The 15,460-nt window shown below is 29.9% G+C and overlaps 6 protein-coding genes across 7 annotated transcripts; 3 read left to right on the forward strand and 3 right to left on the reverse strand.

Moving 5' to 3' along the window:
- Window positions 1-114: 114 nt before the first annotated feature.
- On the reverse strand, window positions 115-11,244 carry LOC123266382 (ARF GTPase-activating protein Git). The gene is made up of 11 exons (XM_044730630.1): window positions 11,227-11,244; window positions 4,258-4,353; window positions 3,994-4,127; window positions 3,824-3,936; window positions 3,437-3,754; window positions 3,113-3,375; window positions 2,465-2,665; window positions 2,233-2,384; window positions 1,332-1,682; window positions 1,023-1,262; window positions 115-611 (listed from the first exon to the last, which is right to left on the reverse strand). The coding sequence occupies exons 2-11, from the start codon at window positions 4,316-4,318 to the stop codon at window positions 411-413; spliced, it is 2,034 nt and encodes a 677-aa protein (XP_044586565.1). The 5' UTR covers window positions 4,319-4,353; window positions 11,227-11,244; the 3' UTR covers window positions 115-410.
- LOC123266389 (tetraspanin-9-like) lies at window positions 5,336-6,567 on the forward strand. Its single transcript, XM_044730648.1, has 5 exons — window positions 5,336-5,633; window positions 5,698-5,886; window positions 5,949-6,119; window positions 6,187-6,399; window positions 6,468-6,567. The coding sequence occupies exons 1-5, from the start codon at window positions 5,565-5,567 to the stop codon at window positions 6,531-6,533; spliced, it is 708 nt and encodes a 235-aa protein (XP_044586583.1). The 5' UTR covers window positions 5,336-5,564; the 3' UTR covers window positions 6,534-6,567.
- Window positions 7,503-9,049, forward strand: LOC123266393 (superoxide dismutase [Cu-Zn]-like). The gene is made up of 3 exons (XM_044730653.1): window positions 7,503-7,666; window positions 8,049-8,325; window positions 8,395-9,049. Exons 2-3 carry the CDS (start codon window positions 8,059-8,061, stop codon window positions 8,647-8,649), a joined length of 522 nt encoding a protein of 173 aa, XP_044586588.1. The 5' UTR covers window positions 7,503-7,666; window positions 8,049-8,058; the 3' UTR covers window positions 8,650-9,049.
- On the forward strand, window positions 10,265-13,082 carry LOC123266386 (sedoheptulokinase-like). 2 transcript variants are annotated; one of them, XM_044730644.1, is made up of 8 exons: window positions 10,265-10,320; window positions 10,761-10,960; window positions 11,455-11,699; window positions 11,780-12,048; window positions 12,110-12,247; window positions 12,304-12,441; window positions 12,519-12,714; window positions 12,884-13,082. In XM_044730644.1, exons 3-8 carry the CDS (start codon window positions 11,482-11,484, stop codon window positions 13,065-13,067), a joined length of 1,143 nt encoding a protein of 380 aa, XP_044586579.1. In that variant the 5' UTR covers window positions 10,265-10,320; window positions 10,761-10,960; window positions 11,455-11,481; the 3' UTR covers window positions 13,068-13,082. The 2 variants fall into 2 exon arrangements, with proteins under 2 accessions (XP_044586579.1, XP_044586577.1); XM_044730642.1 differs by lacking the exon at window positions 10,265-10,320 and having other exon boundaries at window positions 10,375-10,960.
- Window positions 12,854-14,982, reverse strand: LOC123266387 (polycomb protein EED). The gene is made up of 3 exons (XM_044730645.1): window positions 14,847-14,982; window positions 13,137-14,561; window positions 12,854-13,079 (listed from the first exon to the last, which is right to left on the reverse strand). Exon 2 carries the CDS (start codon window positions 14,435-14,437, stop codon window positions 13,163-13,165), a length of 1,275 nt encoding a protein of 424 aa, XP_044586580.1. The 5' UTR covers window positions 14,438-14,561; window positions 14,847-14,982; the 3' UTR covers window positions 12,854-13,079; window positions 13,137-13,162.
- LOC123266395 lies at window positions 14,846-15,448 on the reverse strand. The gene is made up of 3 exons (XM_044730656.1): window positions 15,331-15,448; window positions 15,080-15,268; window positions 14,846-15,018 (listed from the first exon to the last, which is right to left on the reverse strand). The coding sequence occupies exons 1-3, from the start codon at window positions 15,391-15,393 to the stop codon at window positions 14,992-14,994; spliced, it is 279 nt and encodes a 92-aa protein (XP_044586591.1). The 5' UTR covers window positions 15,394-15,448; the 3' UTR covers window positions 14,846-14,991.
- Between the last annotated feature and the right edge of the window lie 12 nt (window positions 15,449-15,460).

Raw genomic sequence — 15,460 nt, forward strand, 5'->3', positions numbered from 1 at the left:
TACATTTGATATTTAATTAATTATAATTGGCACGATAATTTTTTAGTTAAAAAAAAAAAAAAAAAAAAAATTATTATTATTATTATATAACAAACGTTATCATGGTAAAACGTTATTAAAATATTAAAAATTCTAAGACACGCAAAAAAAAAAATACGAAAAAAATTTATTTATGAAATGATTATTATTATTATTATCCTTTTGACTAATTGCACTTGGGAAGGAAGAAAAGCAATTAGAATGCTTATATCAACTACTCAGTCTCTGTTAATATTTTTGTTTCCGTATTAAATTCATTTAAAGTAATTAATAAAATAATAACTTAAAAAAATGATATAATAGTAGTAATATCAGTTATTGTAATAAGCATGCGCATTATTATATTAATATTTAATTTAATTATCTTTCGACTATAATGATTGAAAATGAGTCACCAGGAGTTTTGTCGCTTTGGCAATATCATAGGCACAGCATCGTACCTGCTGAAGACAACGTTTCGTGTGCTCGGAATCACCCGTGCAACGCTCAAGACTTACACACTCTGTTTGTAGTCTTCCTGTATTTCCGTTCAACTGTCTCAACGCTGTCCTAATATTTTCATCCAATGAACTCTGTTGTAATATTTTAAATAATAAATTAGTAATTAGAATAAAAATGGTGTCCGATCATAAAATCCTAGTAAATAATATCCCAGTAAATATATCACATCGAAAATATATCCCAAAACAAAAATCTCCCATGGCAAAATTATCCCTTTAAAAAAAATATCTTGTTGGTTTATAATACTAATAATTATGATAAATACGAATATTTTATATAATAATATGTAAATTGTTGATAATAATAAATAATTTACAAGAAATATTAAGTTATTTCAATAATTTTATGTGATATTGAGATGTTTGGGATATTTGTGTTGTAGGATATTTTATCAAGGGAAATTTATTTGTGGGGGATATATTTTCTGGGATTTTTTTTACCTAGAACCAATAAAAACATACACATTGTAATATAATATTAACCTGTGAAAATATAGTCGTCAATTCCGTAACAGCAAGACGAATTTTTTCAGCGCATGGCACAAAATCTTCTTTTTGAGTAGGATCTTGCATTGCCATCCAAAGTTCTTGGATACCTTTAGTGACTTGGTCTGTACAAATAGTCACTTGATCCCTCGCTGGTAAATTTATTTTTTGACATTCCCAAATTTTTTGATCAATATTCGACCGAGTTTCAAGCTCTGGAAGCTCATCTTCTCTTTTCTTAAAAAATAAATTAATTATTAAACACTAATTTAATAAATTTACAATAAAAAATATTATAAAACTCACTGAGACATTCAACGAGCCAATTTTTTTCAATCCTTGTCGTGTTTCATACATAGATGCAGGTCTTTGATTTCCCCGTAGCTGTGATTTGGTATCAATAGAATCTAATACCGATTCTTGTTCAACATCAGTGTGCCCATTCACGGTCTCATACGATTGTGGAAGTTTTGGCTTGACATATATATCAATAATATTTTTTAACTGCCGATTTTCCAAGGTAAGCTGCTGAATTGTTTGTTGAAAGTTTTGAATTTCATCGTGGAGATTTTTTATTGTTGACTCGGATACATTTAACTGCTTTTTTAGAACTTGAATTACAGCAGGATGGCTTTTGCCTGTTGTTCCAACTGCCTTCTGTTATATAATAAATAAAAAATTACAAAATATTAATTTATGAAATTTATAACATGGATTTATGGTTTACAGAAAAAAAAAATCTCTGATAACATGAATGAGTGTGAATTTAGTATCAACTCACAGAATGTGGATTTGTTTTAAGAAAACCTTGCTGAAAAAGTTTTTATTTGGCTGTGTGATAGTGGTCAGTGCGGGTAAAATAAATATAGGTATTAAAAAATAATAAATATCCTCTCATGCATTTATAATGGAGGTAATAATTAAAAAAAAAAAAAAAAAACACCGAAATTTCTTTGTTATAGCACTTGCCTAAAAACATTGTCTACAGAAGAGCCACGTGCTAAGTTGTTTCCTTAATTTTTGTTTTCCTGATACCTTCAATCAGCCGACAATAACACCACGCAATAATAATAATAATAATAACAATAATAAACTAACTCTTTTTAAATTAAAAAACAAGTGTATAAAATTCTAAAGCTAAATAATTAGTATACTGATTTAAAATAATAACTACAATGATGTTAATCTCAGCAAAGATTAATTTTACCTCATTATTGTTGTTAGGAAGCTCTTGGTTGGTGTCATTCCCTCCAAGCTCGTCATCAGACGCCACGCTGTCGTACAACGGCTCATCGTCAGATGTTTGTGATCCGCAATTTTTAATAGCACGTTCTTTTTTAAGCGCCGAAACAGTTGGATCTAAATTTAAATAAAAAATTAATAATTTAAAGAATGATGATGATGATGATGATGATGATGGATTGATTAAAATAATATACCTTGAAGAGGTGTACAATTAGCTTGCATATGACGACGTGCAGTTTCAGTAAGAATATCAACAATCAGTGTAGCAAACTCTTGCGGCATAAATCTGGCTAATTTTTGTCGTCCTTGATTTCGTGTTGATGACAGATATGGATTTACTGGTAGAAAAGGTACAGCAGTACTCCTTTCATGAAGAGTTGTGCTTGATAGCCATACTAATTTTGTAAATTTGAAATAAAAATTAGTTAAAATTTAACTGTAAGAAATTAATAAAGATGATGAATATTTGAAGCTAATTGTGGCTAATTTTCTAATCTATTTTTCTACTGAGTATAATCTAAAATTGTTATTTATTCTACTCACCGGTCCTTTGTAGCATAATAAATGAAAAAAAAAAACAATCATGCAAATTAATGAGGAAAAACAAAACAGCAATGACAAGTGATAATATTTCATTAAATTTTATGACAGAGACTAATAACAATGATAAGTTACTCTATTATTTTATAACTTGTATGAAATTTAGACTACAAGGATTAATAAAATTAATAAAAAATTTTTATGTATTAACTATAATGATTATAATTAATTTACGACTGTCAATTAAGTTTTTAATTAATAAACACATATAACTTGAATTATAATAAAAATAATATACTAACCAGCTTCAACTTCTCTTCTGTCAACTTCATCGTAAACATCCATTGTTAATTCTTCCAGTAAATTATTTGGCAGCATTTGAAGGCGATTACGCGCTTCATTAGTCAGTTCATTTCTTTCCAGTGTTTCAGACCATTCCGGAATAATTAAATGCTCAGTTGTTCGATGATCTGGTTTACGTGAACATATAAAATATGTCAATCGATCAGTAACTTGATACATACACTCAATCAATCTGTCGGCTAAATCCAAGTGTCCTGTTATTCTGTAATATTTTAATAAATTTAATATTTAATTGTAAATTAAAATTTTATAATTTATTATACCGAGCAATTTCAGCTGGTGTGTGGCCAGTAGAATCAACAATATTAGGATTTCCTCCATTAGCGATTAGCAATTCCAATTGAAGTGCCTGACCAGCTCTGGCAGCAACATGAAGTGGAGTTGTACCTTTTTCTTTGTAAAAATAGTTTGGATTACCTCCTTGGACTAAAAGCCGAAGTGATGTTTCCAAATTACTGGTTCTTACACTACTGTGTAATTGTTTACTCAGTTCTTCTTCGCTGCAAGATTCGTCTTTGCTCGGCCGTAATACGAATGTCAATTGTTGATGTTTTGCACGAATAAAATCTGCTTTTACTGGACTGTAATGTATAAATATATGTTTAAAAATTATCTAAATATTTATTTTAAAAGATATAAATGTATCTTACTAAAGTGGATCTTTTGGCTGTGGCTTTTTACGATTTACTTTTGAATTATTTGAATCATGGAGTGAATACTCCCATATATTATTAGCTCCATTGTCATTTAAAGTGTGTATCATCTACAAAAGTTATTAAAATTATTAATAATTAATTAAAAAAATTTTATTGAAACGTACAGTAAGTAAATAACTGCTCCAAAATCCTTTGTGGAGAGACTTAACATGTGACACATGTCTACCAAGACTTCTATGTATACTGCAACACTCATCACATAATAGAATAGCTCGATTTATTGATGCCCATCCCGGTTCTAAAACATTAGTTTATATTTTTGTAAATAGATAAATAAATTTAAACAAATTTGGATACGATGAGATTGACTTTTAATAAAAAAAAAACCAAGATTCAATAAATTAATAATAGATTTAATTATTTTTTACCAAGAGCTCCACAGTCAGCACAAATACTAGATGTTGATGTTTTATACTTGGACCGTGACATTTTAATATTACTTATTTTTAAAACAAAGCTTTTAATAAAAAATTTATCTAGCACAAGTACAATATATACAATTACAGATCAAATTTATACATTTTTGTTTAAGCTACTGTCGAAACAACAAGATTAATGATGACAAAAAAAAATATCCCCTGCCAGCTGAGAAAAGTATTCAGCTGCCTTAAGATCCTTATTAGTACAATAATAACAGTCAGTCAACAGATATTTTTTATTTTTTTTTTTTTTAATTGTGTATCATTGTGTGTGGATGCATGTACACATTTATTATACATGTGTGCGCGTTTGACAGAAACAAACACTACCGCCATCTTGTTTTTTTTTTCAAACTGTAGCTATAACTTGTTGTTGTTAATATAAATTCCTGTATACAACAATTACAAATAATGCAAATAATTATAATTATATTGAATACTTTTTAAAATAATTAATTAAAAAAAAAAAAAAAAAACACGATATAACTCAAAAATCTCCATTCAAAATAGTTTTTTAAATTTAATAATCAATAAATGACAGATTAAATTTTTTCAGGATTTTAAAAAATATTATCAATGACGTTTAATTTTACAAAAGTAAGTTAAAAAAATCCAAATTATATTATTTTAAATTGTTCTCTTTATTAAAAACTATGATTTTAAATAATTTATCCAAAATTAATTAATAATTTTTTAATTAAAATTAGCAATATTGATTTTAAATATTTCAGAGCGTTTGTACATATATGACCCATATGATTTCAATTGAACAATAATGAAGAAAGAAGAATGAATTTATCAATATATTGATGAGTATTTGATTTTTAGTTATTTTTTAATATACTTGAATTGTAAAAAAATATTATAAAATGAAATGAATAAATATTTGCTGTGCAATTTATCAGATCAGTTTACAAAGTTTTAAAAAAATAACGATACATATCATATTACTTAGATATTTTAAAATATTTTTTTTTTTTTTGCTTTTTATCACCACTAGTAGTCATGGTGACAAGGATTGTACACATAACGTGTAAAAAAGCAAGTGGCCAATTGGCAAATGGGAATCCCCACGTTCTCCAGTATCAGTATCCTGGGACTGGACAGCAATAGAGAGTTTAAAGAGCAACGGGGTAAAAGCTAATCGATTTCCTGCAAATTTTATTGTTCCCAGAGCTTTTTATTATCATGCTCAGTCTTCAAACCCGAGAGTCATTGTCAACACCTGGCTTTAAAATAAAATTATTCAATCAAACATGACAGTAGAATCCTGTGCAATGGCTACGGTCAAATATCTTCTTTTTTTTTTCAACGTTATTTTTTCGGTAACTTATTATTTTGTCGATGTTATCAAAAATTGACAAGTTTACAATAAAATAAATTTTATAGGGTGCTGGACTTGGAATATTAATCGTAGGATGCAAAATTTTAGCAGATGTTACAAATTACAACCACTTTATGGGAGGAAGAATACTAGCTCCAGCCATCGTACTGATAATTATTGGTATGATTGTCTTCGTAATCGCTTTTCTAGGCTGCTTCGGAGCAGTCAAAGAAAAACACATCCTACTTATCGCAGTACGTATCTTATAATTATAATTAATATTTAACACATAATTTTAATTATTAAATCATTATAGTTTGGAGTTACTTTGCTGACTATTTTTGCAATTGAGCTTGCAATCGGTATCGGTATAGCTATCTTTCAGTCTGACGTTTCTGATTTATTGAGAACTACATTGAGAGAAGCATTGGTTACATATGAATCCGAACCAGACAATAAAGTTGCTTGGGATTCCATTCAAACTTATGTTTGTTATTTAATTAATTAATTCATAGATTTTTTTATCAACAGTCATTAATTTTAGCGTATTACAGTTTAACTGCTGTGGTGTAGATTCTTCAGATGACTGGGAAGAATCTTTGAAAGAAAAACTTCCGTCGACTTGTTGTTTCAGTAATAATACAGAGCCTTGTCAAAGAGGAAACCCTTTGGTAATCTCGAATGGTTGCTACCAGACTCTTTTGAGACAAATCAGAGCTAATTCAGAATTACTTATTTGGCTCGGAGCTGCAATTGGTCTAACTGAAGTAAATTTTTTCATTAATATTTATAGTTGTATTATGGATTAATAAATTTTTTTTTTTATCTTGGATAGATAATCGGAGTGATGTTGGGTTTCCAACTCGCAACATCCATTAAAAGACAAGCAGCGGCAGCATAGAATGACTCACGTAATGTGTGAATTGTTGAATTTTTTTTAATATTTTAAAGTTATAAAATGTGTGATATTTATTAAATCTCTAGTGATCATTTTTTATTCATATCTCAATAAATTGTGTGATAAAATAAATTATTTTATGCTTTATATGAAAGAAAAAAAAAAAAAAAAAAAAAAAAAAAATGCTTAATATATTATTATTTATAAATTATGTATAATGTTTTTATTATAATAAAAGTTTTGAATATTTGTGAAAAAAATGTCTTCTATTATATAACATTATATCATACATTTAATAATCTCAGTCATTAAAGTTCATTCGCATCACCATCATTATTATTATCATCATTCATGTGGTAATTGACATTATTTGTCAGAACGAATTTATCTTTGATAAGACCATTATTGTGATGAGCTTTGATAGACGGAAATTGAATTAATTGAGTTTATAATCAATTGGATTTGTTTGAAAAATACTACCTTTTTTTCTTCTTATTTTTCTTCATTGACACACTTTTATTTTAAAATAAAGTTTCATATTTTTAAAAGTATACCAATGATTTAATTGTAAGTCTGAAGGTGAACTAGTTAGTGACGGCATTATATATATATATACATAACAACTTAAGATGTTAAAAAAGTATAAGTGCGTATTTTATGTATCTAATTAATTTCCTTGTATAATCCTTCGAGAATTTGCGCAGTTATTTAAGATAATCATATAATATATCTTTATTGAATAATATTAGATAAAATTTTTCAATTATAAAAACCGAAATTTTCCGGATATAATTTGAATGATAATTTCATTCAAGGCTGAAAAAAAAAAAAATAAAAAGCTTTTGAAATTAGATGTTTATTTTATTGCGGAAGCTTCTGGATGTAGTAAATAATAAAAATAAATAAACTGACGATGCGCTCATTCGTTCTGACGAGCTTTGATTACTATAAATGCAAGTAGGGTGGTTTATTAATGCAAATCATCAACAATAAGGATTAGATTGAGAGAAACGAGTTGGTGTTGAAAGATGAGAGACGAGGGGATGAGGTACATCAGGTCTACTCATATAAGAACATCGTAACCGGTAGATTTTTATTCATTCTGTTTGTATCTGTAAGACCTGTTGTACCTCTCGGTTGGTATAATACTTTCACTTTATATTACATATCTTGCTTTTACTTGTTATTTTTATTGTTTCAAGTGATTAAATTTTATTTTATCAATTACTTTAAATAAATATTCACCCAGGTTAGAATTTAATTGGTAGTTTTATCCTCTATAAGCTTAAAGATTATCGAGTTTTAAAAAATACATAAATAATAAAATTATCACAGTGTTTACATTTAAATATCTGTTAATGTCAAAGTATTCTAACAATATAAATGGATGGATATTTCCTGGGGAATTTCGAGGTCGATTTACACGAGTGTAACAAATAAAATAACAATTAGCACGACATGTCTAACTCTAAATAAAATTTTTTAAATTTAACAATACTAATAAATTTTTTGTTTTAGCAATAAAAAAATGAAATCGTCAATTGTGTTACTGCTGGCTTTTGCTGCAGTAGCGGTGAGTAAAGATATTGTCGGTGTTGTGAAGCTTATGCCACATGACAGCACCAAATTTGTCACTGGAAATCTTAAATTCGTTCAAAGTAATCCCACTGGACCTGTTACTATTACTGGAACAATAAATGGACTCACTCCGGGTAAACATGGATTCCATGTTCATGAAAAGGGAGATCTTACAAACAACTGCACTACTACTGGCGGACATTTCAATCCAACAAATGTAAAATATATTAATTATCGTTGTTTAAATAAATAATAATAGTAATTGATAATGAATTAATTATTTTAGCAAGCTCATGGAGCACCAACAGACACTGTTAGACACATTGGAGACCTTGGAAACATTGAAGCAACAGCTCAAGGTGTTGCCACTGTAAACATTGTTGACAAAATGATCTCTCTATCTGGACCAAACAGCATTATTGGACGCGCTGTTGTTGTTCACTCAAGTGTTGATGATCTCGGTAAAGGAGGTCATGAATTGTCCAAGACAACTGGAAACGCAGGAACACGCTGGAGTTGTGGAGTTATCGGTATTATGTAAGCGGAATACATCAGCGGGGAGCTATATTTATCTTTGGATAACACTAAAAATTTTTAACTCTAATGGCTTTACTCTACTATTTTTTTTTTTTTTTTGCTTTTACATATTATTTGGAGAATTAATTTTAATTACTACAGTCTTAAACGCATTATGGAGATTTTTATTTATATGATGAAACATATATAATTACTGTATATTGGTAGTATTGAAGAATTAAACCATCTCATTATTATGTATACAAAAAATTGTATTAAAGTAACTAAACGTGTATAATATTTTTCTCATAACTGTCATATGGTTGAATGTTTAAAATAAATTTATCTCCTAGCATTTAATTTTGACTGTTGTTGTATGTCTGATGATAATAATAACCAATAAATACAGATATTAACTTGCATAATCAAAAAAATTTTATTTTACCAGTAAACCTTTTTATATTGTGATTGAAATTCAATTGGAGTTTACAGTAAAAGATACTGTCTGATTTAATTTAATGAAAATAAAGTTAGCCGACATCTAAAAATTTTTATGATTTTTTTTATTAAACAATTATTAAAAAAAAATTTTTTTCATTTGTTAAAAAATTTAAAAACTATAAGTGCTATTTTTTAAAAATATTTTTTAGTTATAAATTAATAAAATTAAGGAAAATAAAAAAATCAAAAATGTCGGCTAACTTTATTATTATTTTAATTTAATTATTGCTCCATAATCTTTAATAAAATGCATGCTTGAAAAATATAAACTAAATCACATATTTTTTATCTGCAATTGGGTGTAATTGTGCACTAAGTTATCTCACCGAGTTTTTAATTTAATCCAGAATCTCTGAAACTTGATTATCGTGTCACTAACATCCTGATACTTTCACATTACTTGCTTGTTGATCAGCTGTCACTTGTAAACAACTTGTAACCCGCGCAATTCATCACATGGGGAATGTGTCACGTGGGTGCGCGCCGCCATTAGTGTGTTATTTGTTAAAAAAAACTGCAGGTGGCTCTACAAGTTAGTCACATTGCAATAAATCAATTTAAAATTTTAAATTTAAAATTTTAAATTTTCATCCCGCGTGTTGAGATGTGAATTTTAATTAAAACTTTAGTACTTGAAATACAATATTGATTATTCCTTAATTTTATTATAATATAAAGGTAATAACAATAATAATAATAATTATTATTATTATTATATCTTTTAGAGTTTTGGCAATGAAGGATGTTCTGGCGTACCGTCAACAGATCACAAAATTAAAAATTTGAATAATGTATACAAAATTATAATTTCATTATTATAATAATTCCCTTAACTATTGAAACTACTCAAGTAATTAATTTAAAAAATGACAGGTTATTCGTTGTAGTAATTTCTAAATTTATAAAAGTGAGTTGCGTCATTCATAACAAAAAAAAAACCCGTTCAAATAAAAATACAATTTGAATATTTGTGTAATATTTATAACATGTTATATAACATATTTATGAGATACATATACAGAGAATAGTCTATTATATTCAGTTATTGTGTTCCGATAAATGGAGTGAGACAGCTCTAGTCTGCGAATAATAGTTTGATATAACACACACACACACACACACATGAGAAGAGAGTGAATTTATCTTTGTATATTGCACCCGATAAAAGGAATATGCTGAATAAAAGGCAACTAAAGTATTATTATTATTATTATTATTATTATTATTATTATTGTAAACATTTTAGATTCATTTCTTCATCAGTCTATTCAGAGTCTCGATCAGCTCTCTTTTCTTGATTTTAATTTATCTCAACATAATTGCAGACTTAAAAAGTACAAATAGTTGCCAATTGACATGCTCGAATTTAAAGATAAAAGTTATTTAAGCAGCAATCCCCAATAAAATTTCTTTAAATTCAGTATTTAACGGATACTCGGCAAGAGCGGTTCATTTTGTTCATTCGCTGCATCACGGTTATTGAATAATTGACTCATCACTCATTACTGATTCAACTGGTGCCATTAACGTTTCTCACTGTCGCTTTAAACATTTGTTGCGCTCTATTACGATATTTTTATTTTAAATAAATATTTTTAGTTTTAAATATGCTTAATGCGGGTAAATTGGTCCTAGGAATTGATTTGGGCACCACTTCAGTTAAAGTTATTATCTTATCGACGGAAACAAAGCAAATAATCGCTAAGCAGTCGAAAGAACCCCAGGCCAATGTGCCAAGTGATCTTGGAATAGAAGGTAATAAACAGGATGTACCAAAAATCTTATCTGCTGTTCATAACTGCGTTTCTAGGCTGCCTAAAGATTTACTCAGACAGGTATTTTCATTTTTTATTATTTATTATATTTTTTTGACTTTTTTAATTTAATTGAAAATTTAATTTGGTGAAACTCTTGATAAATCTTCATACAATTTTCTAATTCTAAACATTATTTAAACTGACAGTTGGAACAGTGCCAACACTTGAGGAACTCTAGATACCTATAAATTAAAAAAGTTTTTTTTTTTTTAATTAATTATTTCATTCATTTTAATGGCCGTAAATGATGAACATTAATTTAGCAGATATTTTATAATTTTAAGAATTTTTTTAACAAATAAATTATGTTAAAGAAAATGAGAAAAATAAAAAATCCAATTTTTTAGAAATAATTTTTCGGAGCAAATTTATTTAATAAAAAAAAAAAATTAAAAAATTGTCAAGCGACTGCTAACTTTAATGTCATCCGTAAATGTTGCATTTAATTAAATTTTAGTTGTAAATGTTATAATAAAATAATGTTTATTTATTATCTAAAAATAATGTACCAGGTAAAAAGCATAGGAATATGCGGACAAATGCACGGCGTTGCATTGTGGAAAACAACCGGATCACCGGAAAAAGAAGACGGTACATTCAAATTAGAAATAGACCGGCAAAGTGTATCTCATTTGTATACATGGCAAGATGCACGGTGTGATAAAATCTTTTTGAGTACATTACCGCAATCTAAAAGTCATTTGCCAGTGCATACGGGCTTTGGATGTGCTACTTTATTCTGGTTCGCTCGCAACAAGTCAGTTAACAAAAATTGTTATATTATTTTATTTTTTTTTTTTTTTAATCATTATTTTAATTGTAATTTATTGATTGTAGGCCGGAAAAACTACAAAAATACGACCGGTGTGGTACAGTTCAAGATTTGTTGGTGAATTTATTGACTGGAAGCGATGAAATTACTATGAGCACCCAGAATGCTGCCAGCTGGGGCTACTTTTTGACTGATCAAGCTAAGTGGGAGACTGAGTTGATGGCTAATGCGGGATTTCCAGTAAACTTGTTACCCAAGAGTATTCTAAAACCTGGACAAGTCGCTGGGAAATTAAGACATCCTTGGTTTGGAATTCCCGCAGGTGTTCCTATAGGTAATAATAAATATTATTGTTTTTCTAAGTAAAGATTAATATTTAATAAATTTAATTAAAGGTGTTGCATTGGGTGACCTTCAGTGTTCAGTACTTGCATTATTGAAGGAACCTGACGAAGCAGTGCTAAATATTTCAACTTCTGCTCAGTTCACCTACGTTCATCCTTCATTTGACCCCAATGATTGTCCAGAATCAGGTAAAAATTTAAACCACTGATTTAAATTAAATAAAATACTATTTAATTTTTTTCAGGTAGCATAGAATACTTTCCGTACTTTAATGACAAGTATTTAGCCGTTGCTGCTTCGATGAATGGTGGAAATACCCTAGCGACTTTTGTCAAGACTTTGCAGCACTGGGCAATGGATCTAGGCTTCTCAGTTCCGCAATGTCAGTTAATTATTTTTTATAAAATTTAATTATGTTTTGTTACTTGCTTGATTTATAATTTATAAAATAAAAAACAGCTAAAGTTTGGGAAAAGTTGATTGCGTTGGGACAAGAAGAGTCTGCAGTAAGTACGATGGAAATAGAACCACTTCTTTTGGGCGAACGCTACGACCCAGATAAAACAGCAAGTGTCACAGGAATAACTCTTAATTCTCTTACTTTGGGGAGTGTTTTTCGATCACTTTGCTCTGGTGTAATCCGCAACCTTCATAAGTAAGTACTCTATAATCTAATCACAGTCATCTTATCTCGTTGCATTAAAAATTTTAGCTAAATTAAATACAACTTTTTATTATTTTAAAAGAGACAATTAATAGAGTCAATATTAGCGATTTAATTAAATAAATAAATAAAATATAAAAATATGAATATTTATTTTCAGTATGATGTCACAGGACTTGTTGAAAGCAAAAGGTATAAAACGTATAGTAGGAAACGGCTCTGGACTAGTGCGTAATCCAGTCTTACAAAAAGAAGTTACAAATTGGTACAAACTACCCTTAGAACTAGGACAATCCGGAGACGCAGCATTCGGCGCAGCCTTAGCAGCTCTCGCTTCAAATTAAATATACATTAATTTACTAAAGCCAATAATAATAAAAAAAAAAAAAAAAAAAAAAAAATTACTTTTAAATTTAATGATAAATAATAATAAAAGTAACTAATCATCTCGGTTCCACCTCCAGACAGTAGCATCATCGCAGACACACAAAAGAACAGATCCATCACGACTTAAACTGGTCTGTCTAATTGGTGCAGTGCACCGAGGATGCTGCAACGTGAAGCACCTAGCTTGGCCAGGCTCTTCAACATCCAGGTCCCAGACATAAGTTCTACCTACCTGGTTACCCAGGGCAATCGTTCGTTGCCAAAAGTCCATTGAGAACCTTATGAACCAGATATCACATTCTTTGAATTCAAACCGATGCATCACCGTCGCGCTGGTCTCGTTGTTTCTCAATTGAGAGTCCTCCAAGCGACCAGGCTTCCAGCAGACGATACAATTTTCGCAACTCTTACTGAGAATAAAGTCTCCGTACCACTTGACACAATCAACGTAGTTCCTGTGAACGTCTCGGGTGGTGAAATCCGGAAAGTGCTGAAGAATAGAATCAAACGGACGGCTATTTCTCGCTGGGTTGCAAAAGTAAGACTGCTTTATTGCCTCTTTCATGTCCGGCTTATCCAAAGACCATAGCTTCAGAGCGTGATCCATCCCGCAGGAAATAATTCTTTGACCTTTCATGTCAAAGTCTGCGCTGAGGACTTCGTCCCGATGACCTTCAACGCCACCAAAGATCGCAATGCACACGTCAGTTTTTATATTCCAGAGCCTCAAAGCGTGGTCTTTGGACGCAGACAGCAAAACGTTGGAATCTCGTGGGTGGATTTTTAACTCGTTTATCGCGTGTCCGTGTCCAATGTAATGCTTGACACAGGTCATTGTCACTGGGCTGATAATCCTGATGACACCTCTGGAGCCGGCGACGGCCAGCAAAGGTTTTCCCAGCTCGTCAAAGGTCCACGCGCAGGTGTAAAAGTTTTCCTCACTGTCTGGATCTGAGTAGCACTGGAGCAGTCTGATGTTTGCCCCTTCAGGACACTCGTAGATGCTCACCCGATTACTACCCACCGAGGCGAAGATCAGAGGTTCACCTTCCTTCAGGTGGTGGTTGAATTGGACTCCAAATAGCGGCTGGCCATGGTCCTCTTTTATGCTACAGCAATATTTATACAGTGGCTTGTCATTAACTGGCTTATTTTTTGTCGTCTTGCTGCGTCTACGACCCTTCTTACGCGGCTTTGCCCCATTAGGAGTATCACTACGGTGAGTTCCAGCGGTAGAGTTGCTTCCGATGCTACATTCTGTCTCGTCGCTGTCGTTTTCGCTTTCCTCGTGGCTTGAAGCGTAAGCCGGAGCTCGAGCTTTCTTCATTATTGCCTTTTTATTCGGAAAGAATTAAAGATAAGTCGATGTTTGGGCGACCGGATTGGAGATTCAAGATTCCGTGAGATAAATTAAGCACACGGTTGCCTAATAGCATACAATTTTTTTGATCCTAAAATTATAATTATAAAATTTAATTTAACATGATTTTTTATAATAATAAAGTTAGCCGACGATTTTAATTTTTTGATTTTTTTTTTTTTTTAATAATTAAATTAGAACAAAAAAATATTTTTTAAAAATTGCACTTACAGTTTTTAAAGTTTTTTACAAGTGAAAATTTTTTTTTTTTTTAATCATTTTTTCAATAGAAAAAAAATTCTAAAAATTTTTAAATGTCGGCTAATTTAATTTTCATTGATTTCTTTGTCATAGATTTTGAAAATAAAAAACTTACGTAGATGTTGACGTTTAAAATTCTTCGTATCAAAAATTTATCAGCAAGCACTCTAGTATTCCGGTGAGTTACATTGGTGTAAGAAGTCGGACCGTTACAGTAAACAAAAAACACAGCCCCGGTGGTAAGAAAATTTTTGTCAATGTTATTTAAATTTTCCTCGGCCTGAAAACTACAAGTGAGGTTATGTTGGACTTTATACTTTTAATAACAGTATAAAAAAAATTAATTACCTCGAGTACGCTGTGGCTGGTCTCTCCGTTAATTATCAAAATAATAAAATCAGTAATTAACAACAATTGATCCTTTAAAACTTGAGTGATAACCTCGCACTGGTGAACTATTGCTCGTTTATTTTGTTTTCGCGCCGACTGATGCACGGAATTTGCGATTTTTTCACACAACTGCGCAGCTCCTACTATCTAAATAAAATAAATTATACATTATTTTGATGATTAATTTATATTTTTAAATTAAAACTCACCAAAAATGTTAAAATTGAATTGTCACCGCAAACACTAGCGTCGTGCCCCAACACCGCAGCCATTTTACTTTTTACTCCATATTAAATAAATAATCTCCTAACAATAATAATAATAATAATTTATTTTATC

The sequence above is a fragment of the Cotesia glomerata genome, linkage group LG5 (assembly GCF_020080835.1).
Source record: "Cotesia glomerata isolate CgM1 linkage group LG5, MPM_Cglom_v2.3, whole genome shotgun sequence".
Classification (NCBI taxonomy): domain Eukaryota; kingdom Metazoa; phylum Arthropoda; class Insecta; order Hymenoptera; family Braconidae; genus Cotesia; species Cotesia glomerata.

Coding starts and splice junctions, on each gene's coding strand:
- LOC123266382 (XM_044730630.1), bottom strand. CDS start 4,318: ATGTCACGGTCCAAGTATAAAACATCAACATCTAGTATTTGTGCTGAC. Junction 3,937..3,993: donor GGAGCAGTTATTTACTTACT/GTACGTTTCAAT, acceptor TAACTTTTGTAG/ATGATACACACTTTAAATGA. Junction 2,385..2,464: donor TAATTGTACACCTCTTCAAG/GTATATTATTTT, acceptor ATTTAAATTTAG/ATCCAACTGTTTCGGCGCTT.
- LOC123266389 (XM_044730648.1), top strand. CDS start 5,565: ATGACAGTAGAATCCTGTGCAATGGCTACGGTCAAATATCTTCTTTTT. Junction 5,887..5,948: donor AACACATCCTACTTATCGCA/GTACGTATCTTA, acceptor AAATCATTATAG/TTTGGAGTTACTTTGCTGAC. Junction 6,120..6,186: donor GGGATTCCATTCAAACTTAT/GTTTGTTATTTA, acceptor AGCGTATTACAG/TTTAACTGCTGTGGTGTAGA.
- LOC123266393 (XM_044730653.1), top strand. CDS start 8,059: ATGAAATCGTCAATTGTGTTACTGCTGGCTTTTGCTGCAGTAGCGGTG. Junction 8,326..8,394: donor GACATTTCAATCCAACAAAT/GTAAAATATATT, acceptor TAATTATTTTAG/CAAGCTCATGGAGCACCAAC.
- LOC123266386 (XM_044730642.1), top strand. CDS start 10,733: ATGCTTAATGCGGGTAAATTGGTCCTAGGAATTGATTTGGGCACCACT. Junction 10,961..11,454: donor CTAAAGATTTACTCAGACAG/GTATTTTCATTT, acceptor ATAATGTACCAG/GTAAAAAGCATAGGAATATG. Junction 12,248..12,303: donor CAATGATTGTCCAGAATCAG/GTAAAAATTTAA, acceptor AATTTTTTTCAG/GTAGCATAGAATACTTTCCG.
- LOC123266387 (XM_044730645.1), bottom strand. CDS start 14,437: ATGAAGAAAGCTCGAGCTCCGGCTTACGCTTCAAGCCACGAGGAAAGC.
- LOC123266395 (XM_044730656.1), bottom strand. CDS start 15,393: ATGGCTGCGGTGTTGGGGCACGACGCTAGTGTTTGCGGTGACAATTCA. Junction 15,269..15,330: donor ATTCAATTTTAACATTTTTG/GTGAGTTTTAAT, acceptor TATTTTATTTAG/ATAGTAGGAGCTGCGCAGTT. Junction 15,019..15,079: donor CCAGCCACAGCGTACTCGAG/GTAATTAATTTT, acceptor CCTCACTTGTAG/TTTTCAGGCCGAGGAAAATT.